This window comes from Trachinotus anak, unplaced genomic scaffold, assembly GCF_046630095.1.
Source record: "Trachinotus anak isolate AG129_WGS33_773 ecotype Australia unplaced genomic scaffold, CSIRO_AGI_Tana_v1 ptg000002l, whole genome shotgun sequence".
NCBI classification, from domain to species: Eukaryota; Metazoa; Chordata; class Actinopteri; order Carangiformes; family Carangidae; genus Trachinotus; species Trachinotus anak.
In genome coordinates, this window is record NW_027273853.1 from 15826534 (window position 1) to 15843457 (window position 16924).

The following is a 16924-nucleotide window of genomic DNA, read 5'->3' on the forward strand; positions in this document are numbered from 1 at the left end:
CATGCAACAGAGCAACTATAAATGTTTGGAAAATACTGAACATAGGACAGTGGAGAAGTTGAAATGCTATAAGTGGTTGGACAAGTTTCTCTGGACATTATTGTACATTTTTCCACCATGTCTCTATTTGTAATCCATTGTAACTACCTGTGGTGGAAGCTAACTCTGTAAATTTTCACAGCCACTGTTTATCTCTGTAGGGGGTGATTTTTTTCACAGATACATTTTGAGTTGAGTAATACTTAACAAGTCAGTGTACAGCCTAAGTTACAATAATACTTTCACATGAAATAAGACAACAGAGCTCTATTGTTGCTTGTATGCAATACTATGTGTTTTTGTGTATTTGTGTTTGTAAGCAGGGTGGTCAGGGAGAATGAGGGGAATGCATGCTGTCATCAGAATCAAAGAGTCCGGACAAAGAAAGAGCTGAATCAGGTCCACTCATGTGCTTTCAGAGAGACACACAAACTGACACCAGGACACAAACAGACAGGCAGTAGGCAGTGACGGAGGACGAAACAAATCTAAAAAGAATGAAGGTAAACTGGAACTCAGTCTAATAAAAACAATTGAAAATATAGCAAAAACGATTCGCCCCTACATTTGAGCCTTGGCTGCTAATGGGCCTATGGGCTGCAGAGAGAGAACAGAAGAGGGCAGCCAGTAAGCTGCAGGCGGAGACAGGGCGTATGTGGGTAGTGTATTTATTCAGTCAGATAATTATTAGAACTCCATTGTATTTTATGCCGCTGGCATCCTATTCTGCAGTTATCTGTTCATAATGCCTGACCTAGAATGATGGAGTCTTATGCTAGTGTGATGCAGTACTGTATGGAGCAAGAGCTATACCATGTTTTATTTTTTTTTATTGTGAAATGAACTTGGGCAATGAGGCGTAACATCATCAAGACCGAACAGCAAGTCCAGTTCCAGTTCAGTTAATGGATGGATGGATGAAATCAGCAGTGTCTAAAATGTCCCTGCCACACACATAGACAGAAACGGACAGACACAATTTTTGCAGACAGAATGTGAAGCTTAGTGCCAGCTAAATGGCATTTTTGTTGGGTTTACATTATCTGTAAATAGGAAATAAATGAGATGTATTTTTCAAGGTGTACACATGGGGCTGCAGTGTGCATGACTGGCATCTACCACAGAAATGTCTATACAGTATGAGACATGATGCACAGAGTGGGGAATGAGGATGTGACTGAAACCTTTATACTCTTTTTGTCTGTTGTCACTGAACCATTTCCTGCATTAGCAACGGTTCTTCTAAGGCTATAACAGTACATTTCAACTGAATGTATGACCTCTCCAGCTGCTAATTTCTTGATGTCACCCTTTTTCACGTCAGTGCAAAACTTTGTGAAACTTTCAGACTGTTTTTGTCACCAAACTGTCAGAGTGCCATAACACTGGTTTAAGATAAAGGGGGTGCTATGGACATTGTATTCCTCCCTGTTTACTTCAGCAATGACATGATACTTGAACTTGAATCACAAAAACAAAGCCCAAAAGAATGAAGTTTACAGTACATATGAGCAGAGACCCACACAGAGCTCACTGGGGTGTATTATGCATAGCCTGGAGCTATAGTTTCTACATGGCCTGGTTTCAGAGCATACCGAACAAAACAGAATCAATTCATTCTATTTAATCATTCTAATCACAGTCACTATCTCTCTCTCTCTCTCTCTCTCTCTCTCTCTCTCATGCACAAATACATAGCCTACACAACCTACTCAGTTTAAGTGAAAAATTAAGAGCTGAAAATATAACAACTTTAAAGTACATGGATCCATTTTCTCAAAAAAGAACATACACGTGTTAGAAAAGCAGCAGCATACAGAGGACACAGACATTAGGGTGTGAGCAGTAGCCCACTCTACAAGGTAGGGCCAAAACAAAATGACACCAATCACAATTAACTGCAGTTTGTAGTTTTAATGGCTGTTACAATAGCTGAATGTATAAGTAGATGAAACAAAAAGTAACAAAACAACAGAGAAGACATGGTGCTAAGCCCTAAAAAATGGGTTTTTACACACCATAAATTCAATAAATACTGAATCAATAATTGACCTAATGAACAGTTCAAAGATGTTTGTGTGGGATATTTCGTAGCGTAGGTCTGGCTGCCTAGTAGTGTGGTAGCTCAGGTCACATTGCCCACAGGGCATACTGTTGACAGCTGCCAGCTGCTAAGCCCTCACTGACTAAGACTGCCAGCTCTGAGACTCTCAAGGGAGGTTTACAGAAAATACTGTATGTGGTAGTTACTTAGCTTAACAAGTTTACCCACTGTGCCCCGGCTGATACTGCATGCTGTCTTTGCAGCTACTTGCAGCTTTGTCTCTCTCTGATACAAACATACACACATTGAAGGCGTCTCCATCACAGAGCATCAATAGCAGGTTATGACAGCAATGTGAGACAAGCAGAGCATTGTGATAACAGACAGTAAAGACCACAAGGCAAGTTTTGTCCTGGAGATACCCACTGGCAGATCCTTATGCACACATCGTCATGTGCATGCATAGTCACATTTTCATACACGCATGCACCCACACACACTTGCATACATGAATGTTTACAACATGAAGAGACAATGCACACCCAAAAATTGTTTTCCCTACTTACTCAGATATCCAAAAAGAAAACACAACCACTCACACTTGCCACATTTTGACACAAACATCAACACATCCTCTGACATATCAAGTGCTCACACACACATACACACACAAATAGACACAGATGCACTGATCCAAGCCCACAGTTAGTAACTGAACCAGTGCAGAGAAAAACATTAGCATTCTGTCAGGGTTTCAGACAAGACTGCACCAGCTCTTCACACAGCCAACATGCAGCAGAGCATAACAACAGAACGAAAGCCAGAAAGAGAAAGAGGGAGAGAGCAAGAGAGGATAGACAGGTAGACATGGATGGGTTGGGGAGTGTTCCTGAATTACTGGGAGTAATAAGTATGAAAAACAGAGACAGAGGAACAAAAAGATGCATTTCCACCAGGGATGACGGTAAAATCAAATTAAAAAGATGATGAGAGCAATTGGGGTACCTTACTATTGAGTCTGGCCTTCCTGGCTTCTTTTGTTTTTTTTTCCCTTCTCTCGGCTGCTTGTCTTCTGCCCAGAGCGGATCCCATCTTATACACACACACGGACGGACGCACTCCCTGTCACACACGCACTCCCGTGGGTCAGCTAGAGTCCCAATGCCAAAACATCCTCCACATGGCCATATACAGTCCCCCTCCTCCTTGTCTCCTCTCCTCTTGTTCTCTCTCTCCTTCTCCTTCGCTATCTGTTCTTGTCAAAGTAGCACATGCAGACTCACATGGTCACTCATACTGGCACTCACCCGAGCACAGACATTGACTCCTGTGCATGCACAGACAGACGGAGAGATGGTAAGGGGTGATTTTGCAGGATGCTGGCGAGAACAGAGGAAGGGTGGGGAGAGAGTGAGGGAGAAGAGGGAGGGAAAATAGAGGGAGGAGAAAAAGCATTGAGATAAAGGAATGGAAAACTGAAACAGAGGTAGTGAGGGTGAGATGTAGAAACAATGGAAGATATGGATATCCAAAGTGAGAGGAAATAAGGAAAAAAAATGGGAAGAAAAAAGGGAGGTGTGGAAATCCCGAACAGATAATGTAGGAAGCTGGTGTAAAGCTCTGTTATTACAGCAATGTTCTAAATCAAGTGTTACATAAAAGTAGGTGCTTTATGACTATTAACTAACAGTCATGTTCTTGTGTTTTAGTGTTCCTGAAAAGATTATTATGTTTAAATACAAAAATTGTTTGTACAAGTAACATCACTACAATAACTCACAACACAGAAATACAATAATAACTCACAACAGCGAGGTACAAACAGTATCTCAAATTGGAAACAGCACAATCACTTTCAGCTGAGACCTCTCCACATCTCGGAATTTCTTTTTCTTAAATCTCAAGTTCCATGTCTGTATTTGCTTGTGTATGTGTATGTGTGTTCTTGTTCTACCTGTCTCTTCAAAGTACAACATTTCTCTTTCGTTTAGGGGATTATCCATAAGGGGAGCTTTGTGAGTGAGGGATACCCCAGTGGAAATATCCTCTCATCCTGTGCCATGCAGCTGTGTGTGTTTGTATGCATGTTTGCATGTGTGTGTATTATGCAGAAATTCCACATCTCATTTAATGTTGGCTGTATCTGCAATAACACTGCAGTGATAGGAGGGTTTAGACACTCTACGATTGCCCTGTGGGATCTGGCATCTCAGAACAATATCACACCTACCATGAGCTACATCCTCTGTGCAGTTTCATTGTAAACTGAAAATAATGCAGGATTTCTCATTCATAAATACATAAGCTGCTAACAACAATGCAAAGCTTTAGTGTAGGAGGAATAGCATTACTCTGCAATACGTTTTACAGGGGAGCCTTTTGTGAATTATGCTTTCCCACACATGTACACTAACAAATATGTGGTATAATGTGAGCATTGGTTTAGCTTGTGAATCATACTGGACAAGACATCACTTTTATCCAAAAGAGCAAGAACATTTTATATTTTATTTGACTATTTGATATTGCATGCAATTTCTCAACTGGTTCATTATATTAAGACATATAAAATGCCCTCATTCTGGCAGTGTGCTTTGTGGAATCCGTGACCACATTACCAAATAGTGCGTTACTAAATGCTCTCCACTACTGTATATACGCCTCTCCTCTAGTTTCCTCCAACTAACCCTCTTCCTATGCCTAGGGCTTCTATTTAAATTTATATATAAAGTATACCTTTATTTCTATCTTTCTATCAATCCATACAACCATCTGATCTCACATGCCTACTTTCTAAATATTATTTTATAAATATCCTCCTATAATTTTTAAAATTTTTTACATACATTTGCACTGATGAATCCCTGAGCCAGGCTAAACCATTAGTACTCTATTTCTAATAAATAAGACAGCAAGAAGAAGGTGATCCTGTGAGTAGCTGCTCATTCATTTGCTGGAAAGTGGGTCTCATAAATTCCATCAGTTCATGCCCACAGTACTTATTTGAAATTCTAGCAGTGATCATGATAATGACTTAACATGTCATTGTGAAAAGTCAATGAATGACATATGCAACTAGAACATTTCCCTTTGATGCGCTGCAAAGCCATAAAATGTGGTACTCTGGTCTTAAAATTACAACTCAATATACACAACCCTATGACTTGTGTGGAACATTATTGCATTGAACTGTAGTACTGGAATACTGTATATACAGGGTATGACTGTGATACTGTCATACCAAGAAGAAATCATTTGTCTCTCCCATGGGAAAATTTAAGGGTAAAATCAAGTTTTAGATGTTGAACAGTCTATTATACAGCCACTGCAAGAAAGCCACCCATTCTGCAGCGTTGTCTATCACATGGACAACCACTTACACCACACATGCACTCTTTTTTTCGCTAGAAGTATACTATGTAAATGTTCTATTTAGCGACCTAGCGTGGTTAACAGGGACAGTTTTAGGGTGAGAAGGTCTGGTTGGGTCAGGTGAAGAGGGAAAAAAAGAATGGGAAAATCCATCAATTATGACCTCATTTTAAACTTTAGCCTGCAGCTAATGAGCTCCATACTAGCAAAGTAGGTTATGGCTTGACCTCTGACTAACAGGGCAGCTTGCTGCACAATAAATAGTGATAATCGGGACTGCCAGGGCTACAAGAGTCACCAATACGAGGATTTCCCTCTACCCCTGGACATCATTATGCAACAAAAGCAAATTTAGAGAGAGAGCAAAATGTCAATGACCCATTACTTTGTAATGTTACTTGCTTAATGCTAATCTTCGCCAATCCAAGCACAAGAGAATATTTTGTTTTTAATATCACTGCCTGAACAGACCTGTTAAAGGCCTTTAACATTTATGAGTGAATAATTAGGATATTACAAGCACTGCTATGAAACATTTATATACTTCTTACCTTAAGTCAGAGTTCGAAAAGTAATTTCTGGATGGAAATTTTCATACATACAAACCACTATCTAACTTTGATGTGGCTGTGGAACTGAACAGATCCATAAGATGAGGTGCATTCCTCCTACATTAATCTAACCGAGGACACAGTGGCTGTAATAGCCTTTTACAGCAGACAGACTGTATAGTAATTTCAATTAGACCTTTCCAATCATTCATAATGTACATCTGTACAAAATATTTTATACACATATAAACACCAACATTTTATATATACATGCATTGTGACAGATATCCACAATATCACCTAATGACTGTCACCTAATGACAAGAACTTACTCTTTACCGCCCTCATTTTCCCCAATAACACAGCTGTTCTAGATTAGTCATTACTCACAAAAAGAAAAAAAGATATATCTAAAACAACATGGTGCCTTTCACAGGCCATTCACACATTCAGGTCTCTACTCATTGAGATAATGATAGTGGTTGGGAGAATCACACTCTTTTTTTCCATTTGAGAATTTTACAAGTTCTCCTTCTACTGGCCTGCAAGGCTAACCAATCACAACAAATTCTCTCTTTAGAGGTGATTTACATTGCGAAATTACCACCTAAATTGCAACTGGGCAGGAACTGATCTTGGCTGAGTATGCCAGTTGAGTACCACTTGTATACTTTGCCATAGTGATGATGCACAGCAGACAGCAGCACCTCACACCAGACTGGTTAAAAAAGAGGCAATATCTCAGAGTAAGAGCATGACTCATCCTTCTTATGACTGCTTTTCTGCATCTGCTTCTCATTCACTATTTCTCACTTACTCTCTCTTTGACACTCTCAATAGAAGTGCACAGCAGAAAACACCCACTGTCCTTGTATATACAGCAGATGAACAAAATAGCAGAAAACCCAACAATGAGCCTAAACTTCCCAGGGTTCCTAAGAAACCATGTATGTCCTGCACACTGATTCTCTCCTTTTGTTCAAGTTCTTGAATGACACAGCAAAGAATTCCCAAAAGCTCAGCAGAAATCTAAGGACACCACATTTTGGACAGTTCAACAACTGTAAATGTGGAAAAATCCCTCACAATGAATTTGGACAAACAAAAGCCTTATTGTATGCCAATTTCTGCATAAACAATGTCTGTGGCCACAAACCATGTTCATTTACTGTATACAGAATAGTATTTTGCTATATTCTGAATAGTCTGAAAAACTGTAGAAGAAGTAAAGAAAGCAAAATGTATTTATGTGACAGTTGCACAGATGGTACCTGACATCAATACACCAATAACACAAAATGTACATTTCCAAGACTGCTTGGTAATACTTTAACAAAAAAAACTGTTTGCTAATTAGCAATCATGAACCGCCCAGTTTTTGCTAGGCACAGAATTAATTATATAAACTTTTTTTCTCATCGGATACCATCTTACTTTGTGATCTTACTTATGGTATTTTAATAATCAGACTATCATGTGATGCGGAATGTTTTAATGGTGTTTGATGAAAAATGAAAAATCAGCTTATGATTGAAACTGAAATGTTATTTTCTCTGTCATTCTATTGGAAAGTAGAATTACCACATTGCACATGCCTCTGCCAACCAGCAAAGTTGCAAGAAATATGGTCACAATTGCACTCTCTGTTACTGAGATACAGGATTGAATAATGGTCAGAGGTGTTTTTTGCAGAACAATATGATGTCACAGTGAAGTTGACCTTTGACCATTTGGACATAAAATGTCATCACTTCATCATTTTATCCTTTTCCACATTTGTGTTAAATTGTGTCATAGTTAGCGCATGAATTTGGGAGTTATGGTCAAAAATATGTTTTGTGGGGTTACAGTGACCTTGATCTTTGACCACCAAATTCTTATCAGTTTATCCATGAGTCCAAGTGAACATCTGTACCAAATTAAAAAAATTCCCTCAAGGAATGGGGCATACAGATGGACGGATAGACAAAAAGAAAACACAACGCCTCCTGCCCTGTACCCAACAGCAGCTCCCAACTATTGTTCTATCTCTTGCTAACACACAAAACACACAAACACATACAACTGACACTGTTAATTTTCCCCAGTGTAAATCTCCCACTGTCTGATTGAGTATGATGCAAATGCATTCAATTTTCTCTGCTGTCTGTTCCACTCATTACATCCACATATGCACACACATACACACAAACATGCAGATCAAAACACATGCCCGCATCTGTTTCTACTTACTAACATGTCCTGGTACTTCAGACCTGCCATTCTACACCTGTCCACCAGTCATGCTTTGTATTAGCCACCTGCTTTCACACCCATTCCCCATTACTTCATTAATTATAGTGTATACAGTTGCCAGCACACAGTCTGCTGGATTGTCTTGGCTATTCAGTAGCCCAAAGCTATAGCCCAATTCAGGGGCTGCATTCTTTAGAGGCTGCATTTGAAGACTTTGTGCGTCACAGCAGTGCGACTAGGCTGTCCCATTTTGAGAGCTTCTTCAAATGCAGCCAAGATATGTGGCCTTCTTTACCTGTGCGACGAGGGCTCCAACGGGTGGATCCTTTGTGGTCCCAGCTATTCCAAGATTCATTGCATGCCAGTAATGAAAACTAGAATTACCGCCTTGCAGTTGCATGCCTCTGCAACTCAAGACTGGTTTCAGATTACATCTGTTTATCCAGAGTCATATAAAATATTAACCATTTGTGTGAAATTTTTTCATAATTGCTGTGTGAAGTCTTGAGTAATGGCTAAAAAGTGTTTGGTGAGGTCACACTGACCTTGACCCTTGACTACCAAAATTTTATCCTTGAGTCCAAGTGAATGTTTCTACCAAATTTGAGGAAATTCCCTGTAGGTGTAGGAGATATTACATTCACATGGCTAAAACCACGTTTTGTGAGGTCACCATGTCCTTGACCTTTGACCTTTGACGATCAAAGTTCATCCGAGTCCAAGTGGACATTTGTGCCAAATTTGAAGAAGTACCTTCAACTGATCCTATCTACTGAGATATCACGTTCAGAAGGCCAAAACAGTGTTTTGTGAGGTGACCACAACCTTGACCTTTGACCTGTGACCATTAAAATCTAGTCAGTTCATCCTTGAGGCCAAGTGAATATTTGTGCCAAATTTGAAGTAGTTCCATCAAGGCGTTACTAAGATATTGCAACCACATGGATGGGCTGGACAACCCAAAAACAATATACCACTGGCCCTGGCTGTCGCCAGCACGGAGACATAATAACATGGCAGCAAAAATTTTTGACAAAAAAAAAAAAGTGTTGTCAAGGTTGCTAGGTGACAGGAGCAGTGCTTTGTGACGCAACAGTGAAAGCAGGCAAAGCTGGTGACGCAAAGGCCAGACGATCTCAATTCAGTATGGCCTTCACAGTCTGTGACAGCTGCAGAGTCTTCGTAGAACATGTCCTCCAAAGGATACAGCCCCTGAATTGGGACACAGAGTTCCAGTCTTTGTCTTCTTCTGCTTCTCTGTATTTGTGTCTGTAACCACCTGCCTGCCCTTGGCCACCATCTGCCAATGTTTGATTCTGTTTGCCAGTGTGCACTGCCTTATAGCCTGTGCTGTCTATAAGTCTTCTGCCTATAACCCTGCCTGTCCACCAAGGACAAACTTATTTTATTAGGCTAACAATGACGAAACATACATTGCTACCTGCTGTGTATTTTGGCAGAAGCAATTATGCAGGATTGGTAAAAAAATGAATGATAGATAAGTAAATAAAGTTTTATATATTGTATTTAATGTGTCATTCACTCAGTGTAGAAGGCTGCACAAAGACAAAGCGCTTTAGATATCAGGTTGACAGAGCTTGGAGTTTGATCTTACCTTGGTGTGAAGCTTAGACAGCTGCTTTTCATCCAGGTGAGTCTGGGTGTAGACACGTCTTTTATAGCGGAACTGAAACACAACAAGAACAAACATTAGAGGCAAGGCAGTTTAAGTATTTTTCCTTTCTTTTTGTTTTGCTTTTTGTGTCTTCATTGCTTAATGACAGTGTAAATTATCAAAGCCATTCCAAATTAATTTGTCACAAAGTATCAGCACCTTGGACCTAACTATACCAAATCATTTTTGAATAAAATATTGGCTTGTCCTACAACAGAGAAAGCGATGAGTCTGTGTGAGTGAGGTTTTGAGGTCAAGTACCAAGTGCTTGTGTGTGTGTATATATATTTGAGCAGAATCTAACCATTGCTTTGTTCAAAGCAATTCCTAAAACATAGATATGGAGGAATATATATGAGTATGTGGTGTTGCGTTTTTTTAATATTAGTTCACATGTTTGTGTGTAAGTGGGTTTCTTGTGATTAACTTGTAGGCTGTATTCTTATGAGTTTGTCTTAGGTTTCCTATTTTCCAGCTGTTGTGATCTCTGCAGCTATCAATCTTGATTCTGATATAGATTATGGCATGTGGAAATCTAGGTCAAGCTCTCCTGATTACTATCCAAGTTGCAACATGGATTGTGACTGGATTACACTAAGGTACAAAAAAAAAACAAACCTTGCATGTACAGAAATTCAATTTGCTATTTACAATTTACCTTTGAAAAGTTCCATGACCAGATGGCTTTCCAACAGTTTTAGACAACATTTTGGTCAAGCATTATTCTCTTTTTATAGAAGTAAATTCTCTCACAAACAATGTAGCCAGCAGCTATTTCTGTAATACCGAAGCCAGGTAAAGAGTGTGATAGGCCTTCTGATTTCAAACCTATTAGTTTAATAAACAGTGACAAAAAAAAAAAAAAATCATAACTAAAATCATGAAAATCTTACAGATATTATCCATCACCATCAAATATGATTTATACACATAATTCATACATTACAAGAACATGTCTTCCAAGAAACAGCAGGTTAAGATGATCTCTTTCATTTCTTCAACGCTCCACTGTTGTGAACACTTATGATTAAATGTACCATTTCTAACTATACACATAAATAATAAAGTAATATGCTTTATTGAAAACATATCTGACCAAGTGTTCATTACATGAACATCAGAGTTTTGTTCTACAAAACCACCGAAACGTGCTGTCACTACTAGTGCAAAATCGTCTGTTTTGGTTTCTGTTTTCTATACTTTACAGCTCTGGGCTCTCACCATTTCCTGACTTTTTCAAAGCCACATCATTCACTAGGTCTGATGCAAGCTGCTTGTTTAATTGACAGGTTTCAATGAACACTGACTGGCCTGTAATAGCTTTAAGAATGTACAACTTTCACTGCCCTGGACTTGCAACGTATTTCACTTCTTTGTGTGTGTTTGTGTGTGTGTTTATGTTTTTGCACTCCTGCATGCAAGTATTCATGTGTGTGTGTGTGTGTGTGTGTGTGTGTGTGTGTGTGTGTGTGTGTGTGTGTGTGTTAGTGCATGCGCGTCTGTTTCTCCACTGATGTGTAGTGTTAACCAACAGGGTAAATCAGTGAGAGAACAGAGTGTTTCGAGCTGCTAATCCAAACCTGTCAATCATCTTTACACACCACAGGCCTCAGGGAATAACTGCTGGTCAATCAATGACACACACAGTGCTCCTACAGAGTAATAGCAGGCTCTCTCTCACACACACACACACACACACACACACATGCACACACACAAATATACAAACTGAAGCTAAGTCCACAGCTATTGAGCTAAGTGTAAGCTTTTGCAAGTACAACCAAAATGGTAGAAACTAAACAGATAAAACAAGTATAGCTCAGATTGAAAAGAAACGTACGACAGCAAGTAACAAACGGAAACTCAATATCAACAAAAATCACATCACAACAGAAATTAACTTCTTCCCCTGGTACACACTCATACAAAAAAGATATGCTTCCTTGTGTGTTGCGACTACAGTTTAACTGTTGTTTTGATGGCATATGTTTGAAGTATTGGCATATGTCATTGCTGTTCTTCTGGCATAAAATTGTGCCACTTGTAAATGGAAGGTCACTCATGTTGACATACTGTATACCACGTCTTACTGGTACATACCATTTGAAACCTGTGTTCTACTTTAGGCAGTGACGTGAGGCCCAATCAGTTTATATGCACAGTCAGGAAAGCAGTGTAGCTTTTTAATCTGAAATGCTCCAAAAACCTTTTATACTTCATTGAAGGCTACTCTCTTCTCCCCACTCCTCCTGTCTTCTATCGTTGCTTTCAGCTCAGATATTTAACACACAGCATGTTGTAAGCAACAGTTTTTATGGATGATTTTTTCTCCTTCTAGTCTTCTTTCTTATTTTGTGGGCCTCACTCACATTCCAAGAGTTCAGTTCATAAAAACCTCACATTGTTAGACAATGATTCACTGTTTTGCTTTCATGATGACTAGTGTGTGGATGAAGCTAACTCTATCCTCCATAGTTAGGGGTAACCAAGGTCTTATAAAAAAATATTATGACATAGCATTTAGAGAGTGTTCAGACCCTTTAAAATGTTTCACATGTTGTGTTGCAGCCCTATGCTAAAAAATAACAAAACATTTTTCCCCTCATCAATCTACACTCAATAAACCATAATGACAAAGCGAAAACAGATGTATTTGAGGAAAACCAAAATATCATATTGTCATAAGTATTCAGACCCTTTATTATGAGGCTTGAAATTTAACTCAGGTGCCTCACATTTCTCTTGATCATCTTTGAGATGTTTCTACACCTTGATTGGAGTGCACCTGTGCTAAATTCAATTGATTGGACATGATTTGGAAAGCACACACCTGTCTATATAAGGTCTCACAGAAAAAAAAAAAACCAAGCCACGAGGTTGAAGGAACAGCCTGCAGAGCTCAGAGACAGGATTGTGTCAGGGCACAGATCTGAGGAAGACTACAAAAACATTTCTGCTGCTGGGATTCCAGGACCACAATGTCCTCCATAAATCTTAAATGGAATTGTGGAACAACCAGGAATCTTCCTAGAGCTGGCTGCCAGGCCAAACTGAGCAATCAGGGGAGAAGGTCCTTGGTAAGAGAGTTGACTAAGACCTGATGGTCACTCTGACTGAGCTCCAAAGAGCCTGTGTGGAGATGGGAGAAACTTCCAGAAGGACAACCATCACTGCAGCACTCCCCTGATCTGGGCTTCACGGCAGACAGGCCAGACAGAAGTCTCTCCACAGTTTGCAAAAAGCTGCTAAAAGACTCTCGGACTGTGAGAAACAAGACTCTCTGATCTGATGAAAGCAAGATTGGTCTGTTTGGCCTCAATTCTAAATGTCATGTCTGGAGGAAACCAAACCAGAAGGTTGTACTTCTGGAAGTTTCTCCCATGAGATAAGACAATAATATTAATAAGATAAGAAGAGGCCTACCATGATGTTGCAATATGCTTATTTCATCCCTGTTGATATAGTCAAAAAACAAACAAACATGAGAAATGCTTTTTATTAAAGAGATGAATGTATTACAATATCCAAAGCAAACTGGGACTATCATTAGTAATAATGTAGTTAATAACAGTATCATCCAATTCATCGGGGATTGAGATTAAATTGGGGATCAAGGGAGAAAGTAAATCAATATTATAAATCTTTACTATGCTCTCCATCTCTTGACACATAATAAAACTACAGAAAATAAAGACGGCCAGTCAGAAAACCGCCTGACATCTTTACACCGCTTTCTGTACAGCAACACATCTGTATACGCCTGTGATTCTCTCAGATCACAAACCATGATGGACAAGCACTACAATTATCTCAGAGAGATGACAGCTGCTGCAGACAACACATTGTCATTGAGCGCAGTATTATTGCTGCTAGGTTTGACTGACACATCAGTTCAGAAAAAACACACTGCATGCACAGTGATGAACACACCCATACCCACATGCTGTGTGAGCCTGCATGTGTGTGTCTTCAAAAAGACTACAGTGGATACTCTTCAATAATGATATCTTACAAGATGACTTACAAATGATAACAGATACGATGTTTTTAGTTTGTATGAGGAAAATTACACAAGACACCACTACACTGGCCCATAAAGATCAATCTGAAATGGCTAAGTTGAATACAGGAGGGACTGCATATACTCCCACCTTGTTGTTACAAAGTAATTTGACATGATTTAAGGAAATTGACTCCTACATTATTTGTATATCTGTTCAGTCTTTCTCCAAGACTGGATTAGTAACCAAAGCCAAAAATCCCAGGGACATCGAGCCCCTGAAAGCCACAGGTGCACTGCATGTCAGATTTTGCAATATGCTTCATGTAATAATACATCAGTGTGACAACACCCTCTTTGCTGTAACACTTGTACCAGGGCAACCCATCCTTATCCACAATGCTGTACAGTAGGTCTTTAAGAGTGAAACAGGATATGAATTGTTTTCTTCACCTGATTACATTTGGCTAGAAGTTGGATCCGTATGTATTAGTTGACTTGTTTGCCTGTGCTAGAGTCTGGTGCTCGGCTTTTGTTAACTTTGGTGATGGTGTGCTGTTTATTCAAGAAATAATTCACTTATATTTTACAGAATATGTTCAAATGCTTGCCTTTTTCAAAGAAGATAACATGTTAACATAATTTTATCAGCAACAGAAAAATCTGAGTTTTGGAATATGCAAACTGACCAAGAATTATAAAAGATAGGTAAATTATTCTTATGTAAATAAATTTCACCCCCAACCCTCTAATCATTATTTGGAGGATGAGATAGATTATGCATGGTGTAGTGGCATGTATCACCTTTTTCCGCATGCTCTTGCTCACAGTCCCTAAAGCCTCATACATACACATGATCCATACTTACCTCAAGGTAAGGTACAGGAGCGATGGATGGGAATGGGTATTCCCTTAGCTGTCTCTCCTCATCCAGAAATTTACCAGCCTTGCCATTGTAAGCTGGCTGGAATAGGCCATAGTTGAGTACATCCTTCAGGCTCTGGTTAAGAGTACACAGAATCCGCTGCTTGGACAGCCAGATAGGAGCATCCACATTGAATTTCATACATTTCTGCAGACAAAAGAGCAAAAGGTGGGAAGGTTAAGCACGTCATTTTTCTAAATATCACATAGTGGACTTCATTTAAGTAAAACAAAGAGAATGAAGAGTTATATTTCACTGATTTGCATAAATATAACATTTAGAAGCTGAGAAATGCACTAGAATATTAAAGAGGACCTCTTTCATCAGAAAAGCATTTATTGAACTTCCAATGTCACGCCCAGGGGAGAAGCTAGGCCTTTTCATATAATAAGCAATTCACATTGTTCAAATAGCATTTCTGTAACTTTTCACAAAAGGTCATCCTCAGAGCTAGTGGTAGTTATCATACTAAAGTAAACAAAACTGTAATATAAGCAAAAGCTCTTAGAGAAACACACACATTTCAGCACCATAAATTTGAGTCCACATATGAGTGTGCAATATTCATGCTCTAAAAATTAAGCTGGGCAATATGTAACTGCTATACCAATAGCTGCAGTAATTCTGTCTCCAGTCATAAATGAACAGTTCACAGGTATACACCAATCAACCAACAGACCAATCGACTGATAGACCAATAGACCTCTGAAGGTATGCTGTGGTATCTGGCACCAAGCCAACAATAGCAGATTCTGTAAGTCCTGTAAGTTGCGAGGTGGGGGGATCCAACTTGTTTTTCCAGCACATCCCACAGATGCTCGATTGGATTGAGATCTGGAGAATTTGGAGGCCAAGTCAACACCTCAAACTCGTTGTTGTTCTCCTCAAACCATTCTTGAGCCATTTTTCGCAGTGTGGCAGGGTGCATTATCCTGCTGAAAGAGGCCACTGCCATCAGGGAATACCGATTCCGTGAAGGGGTGTACTTGGTCAGCAACAATGTAGGTGGTACATGTCAAAGTAACACCTACATTAATGGCAGGACCCAAGGTTTCCCAGCAGAGCATTGCCCAAAGAATCACACTGCCTCCGCAGGCTTGCCTTCTTCCCATAGTGCATCCTGGTGCAATGTTTTCCCCAAGTAAGCAACGCACACGCACCCGGCCACATGATGTAAAAGAAAACATGATTCATCAGACCAGACCACCTTCTTCCATTGCTCCGTGGTCCAGTTCTGATGTTCACGTGCCCATTGTAGGGACTTTTGCCAGTGGACACGGGTCAGCATGGCACCCTGACCCATACACAACAAACTGTGATGCACTGTGTGTTCTGACACCTTTCTATCAGAACCAGAATTAACTTTTTCAGCAATTTCAGCTACAGTAGCTCTATTGGATTGGACAACACGGGCCAGACTTCGCTCCCCACGTGCATCAATAAGCTTTAGCCACCCTTTACCCCGTCTCTGGTTCACCAGTTTTCCTTCCTTGGACCACTTTTGTTAGGTCCTGACCACTGCAGACTGCTAATATCCTACAAGAGCTGCAGCTTTGGAGATGCTCTGACCCAGTCATCACAATTTGGCCCTTGTCAAAGTCACTCAAATCCTTACACTTTTTTTTTCTGCTTTCAACACATCAACTTCAAGGACAAAATGTTCACTTGCTGCCTAATTTGTCCCACCCACTACTAGGTGCCATTGTAATAAGATAATCAATGTTATTCACTTAACCTGTCAGTGGTCATAATTTTATGGCTGATTCAGTGTTTCCCACAGACCAGGTAGCAATTTGTGGCGCTCCACTGACACCGTTGGGAGAATGCACCAGTGATGCGCTGGTTGATTTTCCCGCGCACCGCTGGCATATGCGCGCTTGTCTGTGTGTGTGTGCGTGTGTGCGTGTGTGCGTGTGCCTGTGTCTGTGCGTGTCCGTGTGTGTCCGAGAATGACAAAGAAAGAGCGCTATGCAGAGATGATTGAACGGAACGATATTACGTTGAGAGAATAGACGAGAGGGAAAACAACAACAACGGGAAAAAAAAAAAAAAAACAGAATCATTCTGTGGCAGTTGGTCTATG

At 39.9% G+C, this 16924-nt stretch overlaps 1 protein-coding gene across 2 annotated transcripts in view; it reads right to left on the reverse strand.

Moving 5' to 3' along the window:
- The window catches only part of shank3a (SH3 and multiple ankyrin repeat domains 3a), a 171914-nt gene that overhangs the window by 98017 nt on the left and 56973 nt on the right, over positions 1 to 16924 (reverse strand). For both annotated transcript variants that reach the window (XM_071501331.1, XM_071501330.1), the window contains 2 exons: positions 14785 to 14988; positions 9857 to 9928 (listed from right to left, as the gene is read on the reverse strand). In XM_071501331.1, the coding sequence (XP_071357432.1) occupies positions 9857 to 9928; positions 14785 to 14988 (276 nt within the window). The remainder of the gene's footprint in view (positions 1 to 9856; positions 9929 to 14784; positions 14989 to 16924) is intronic.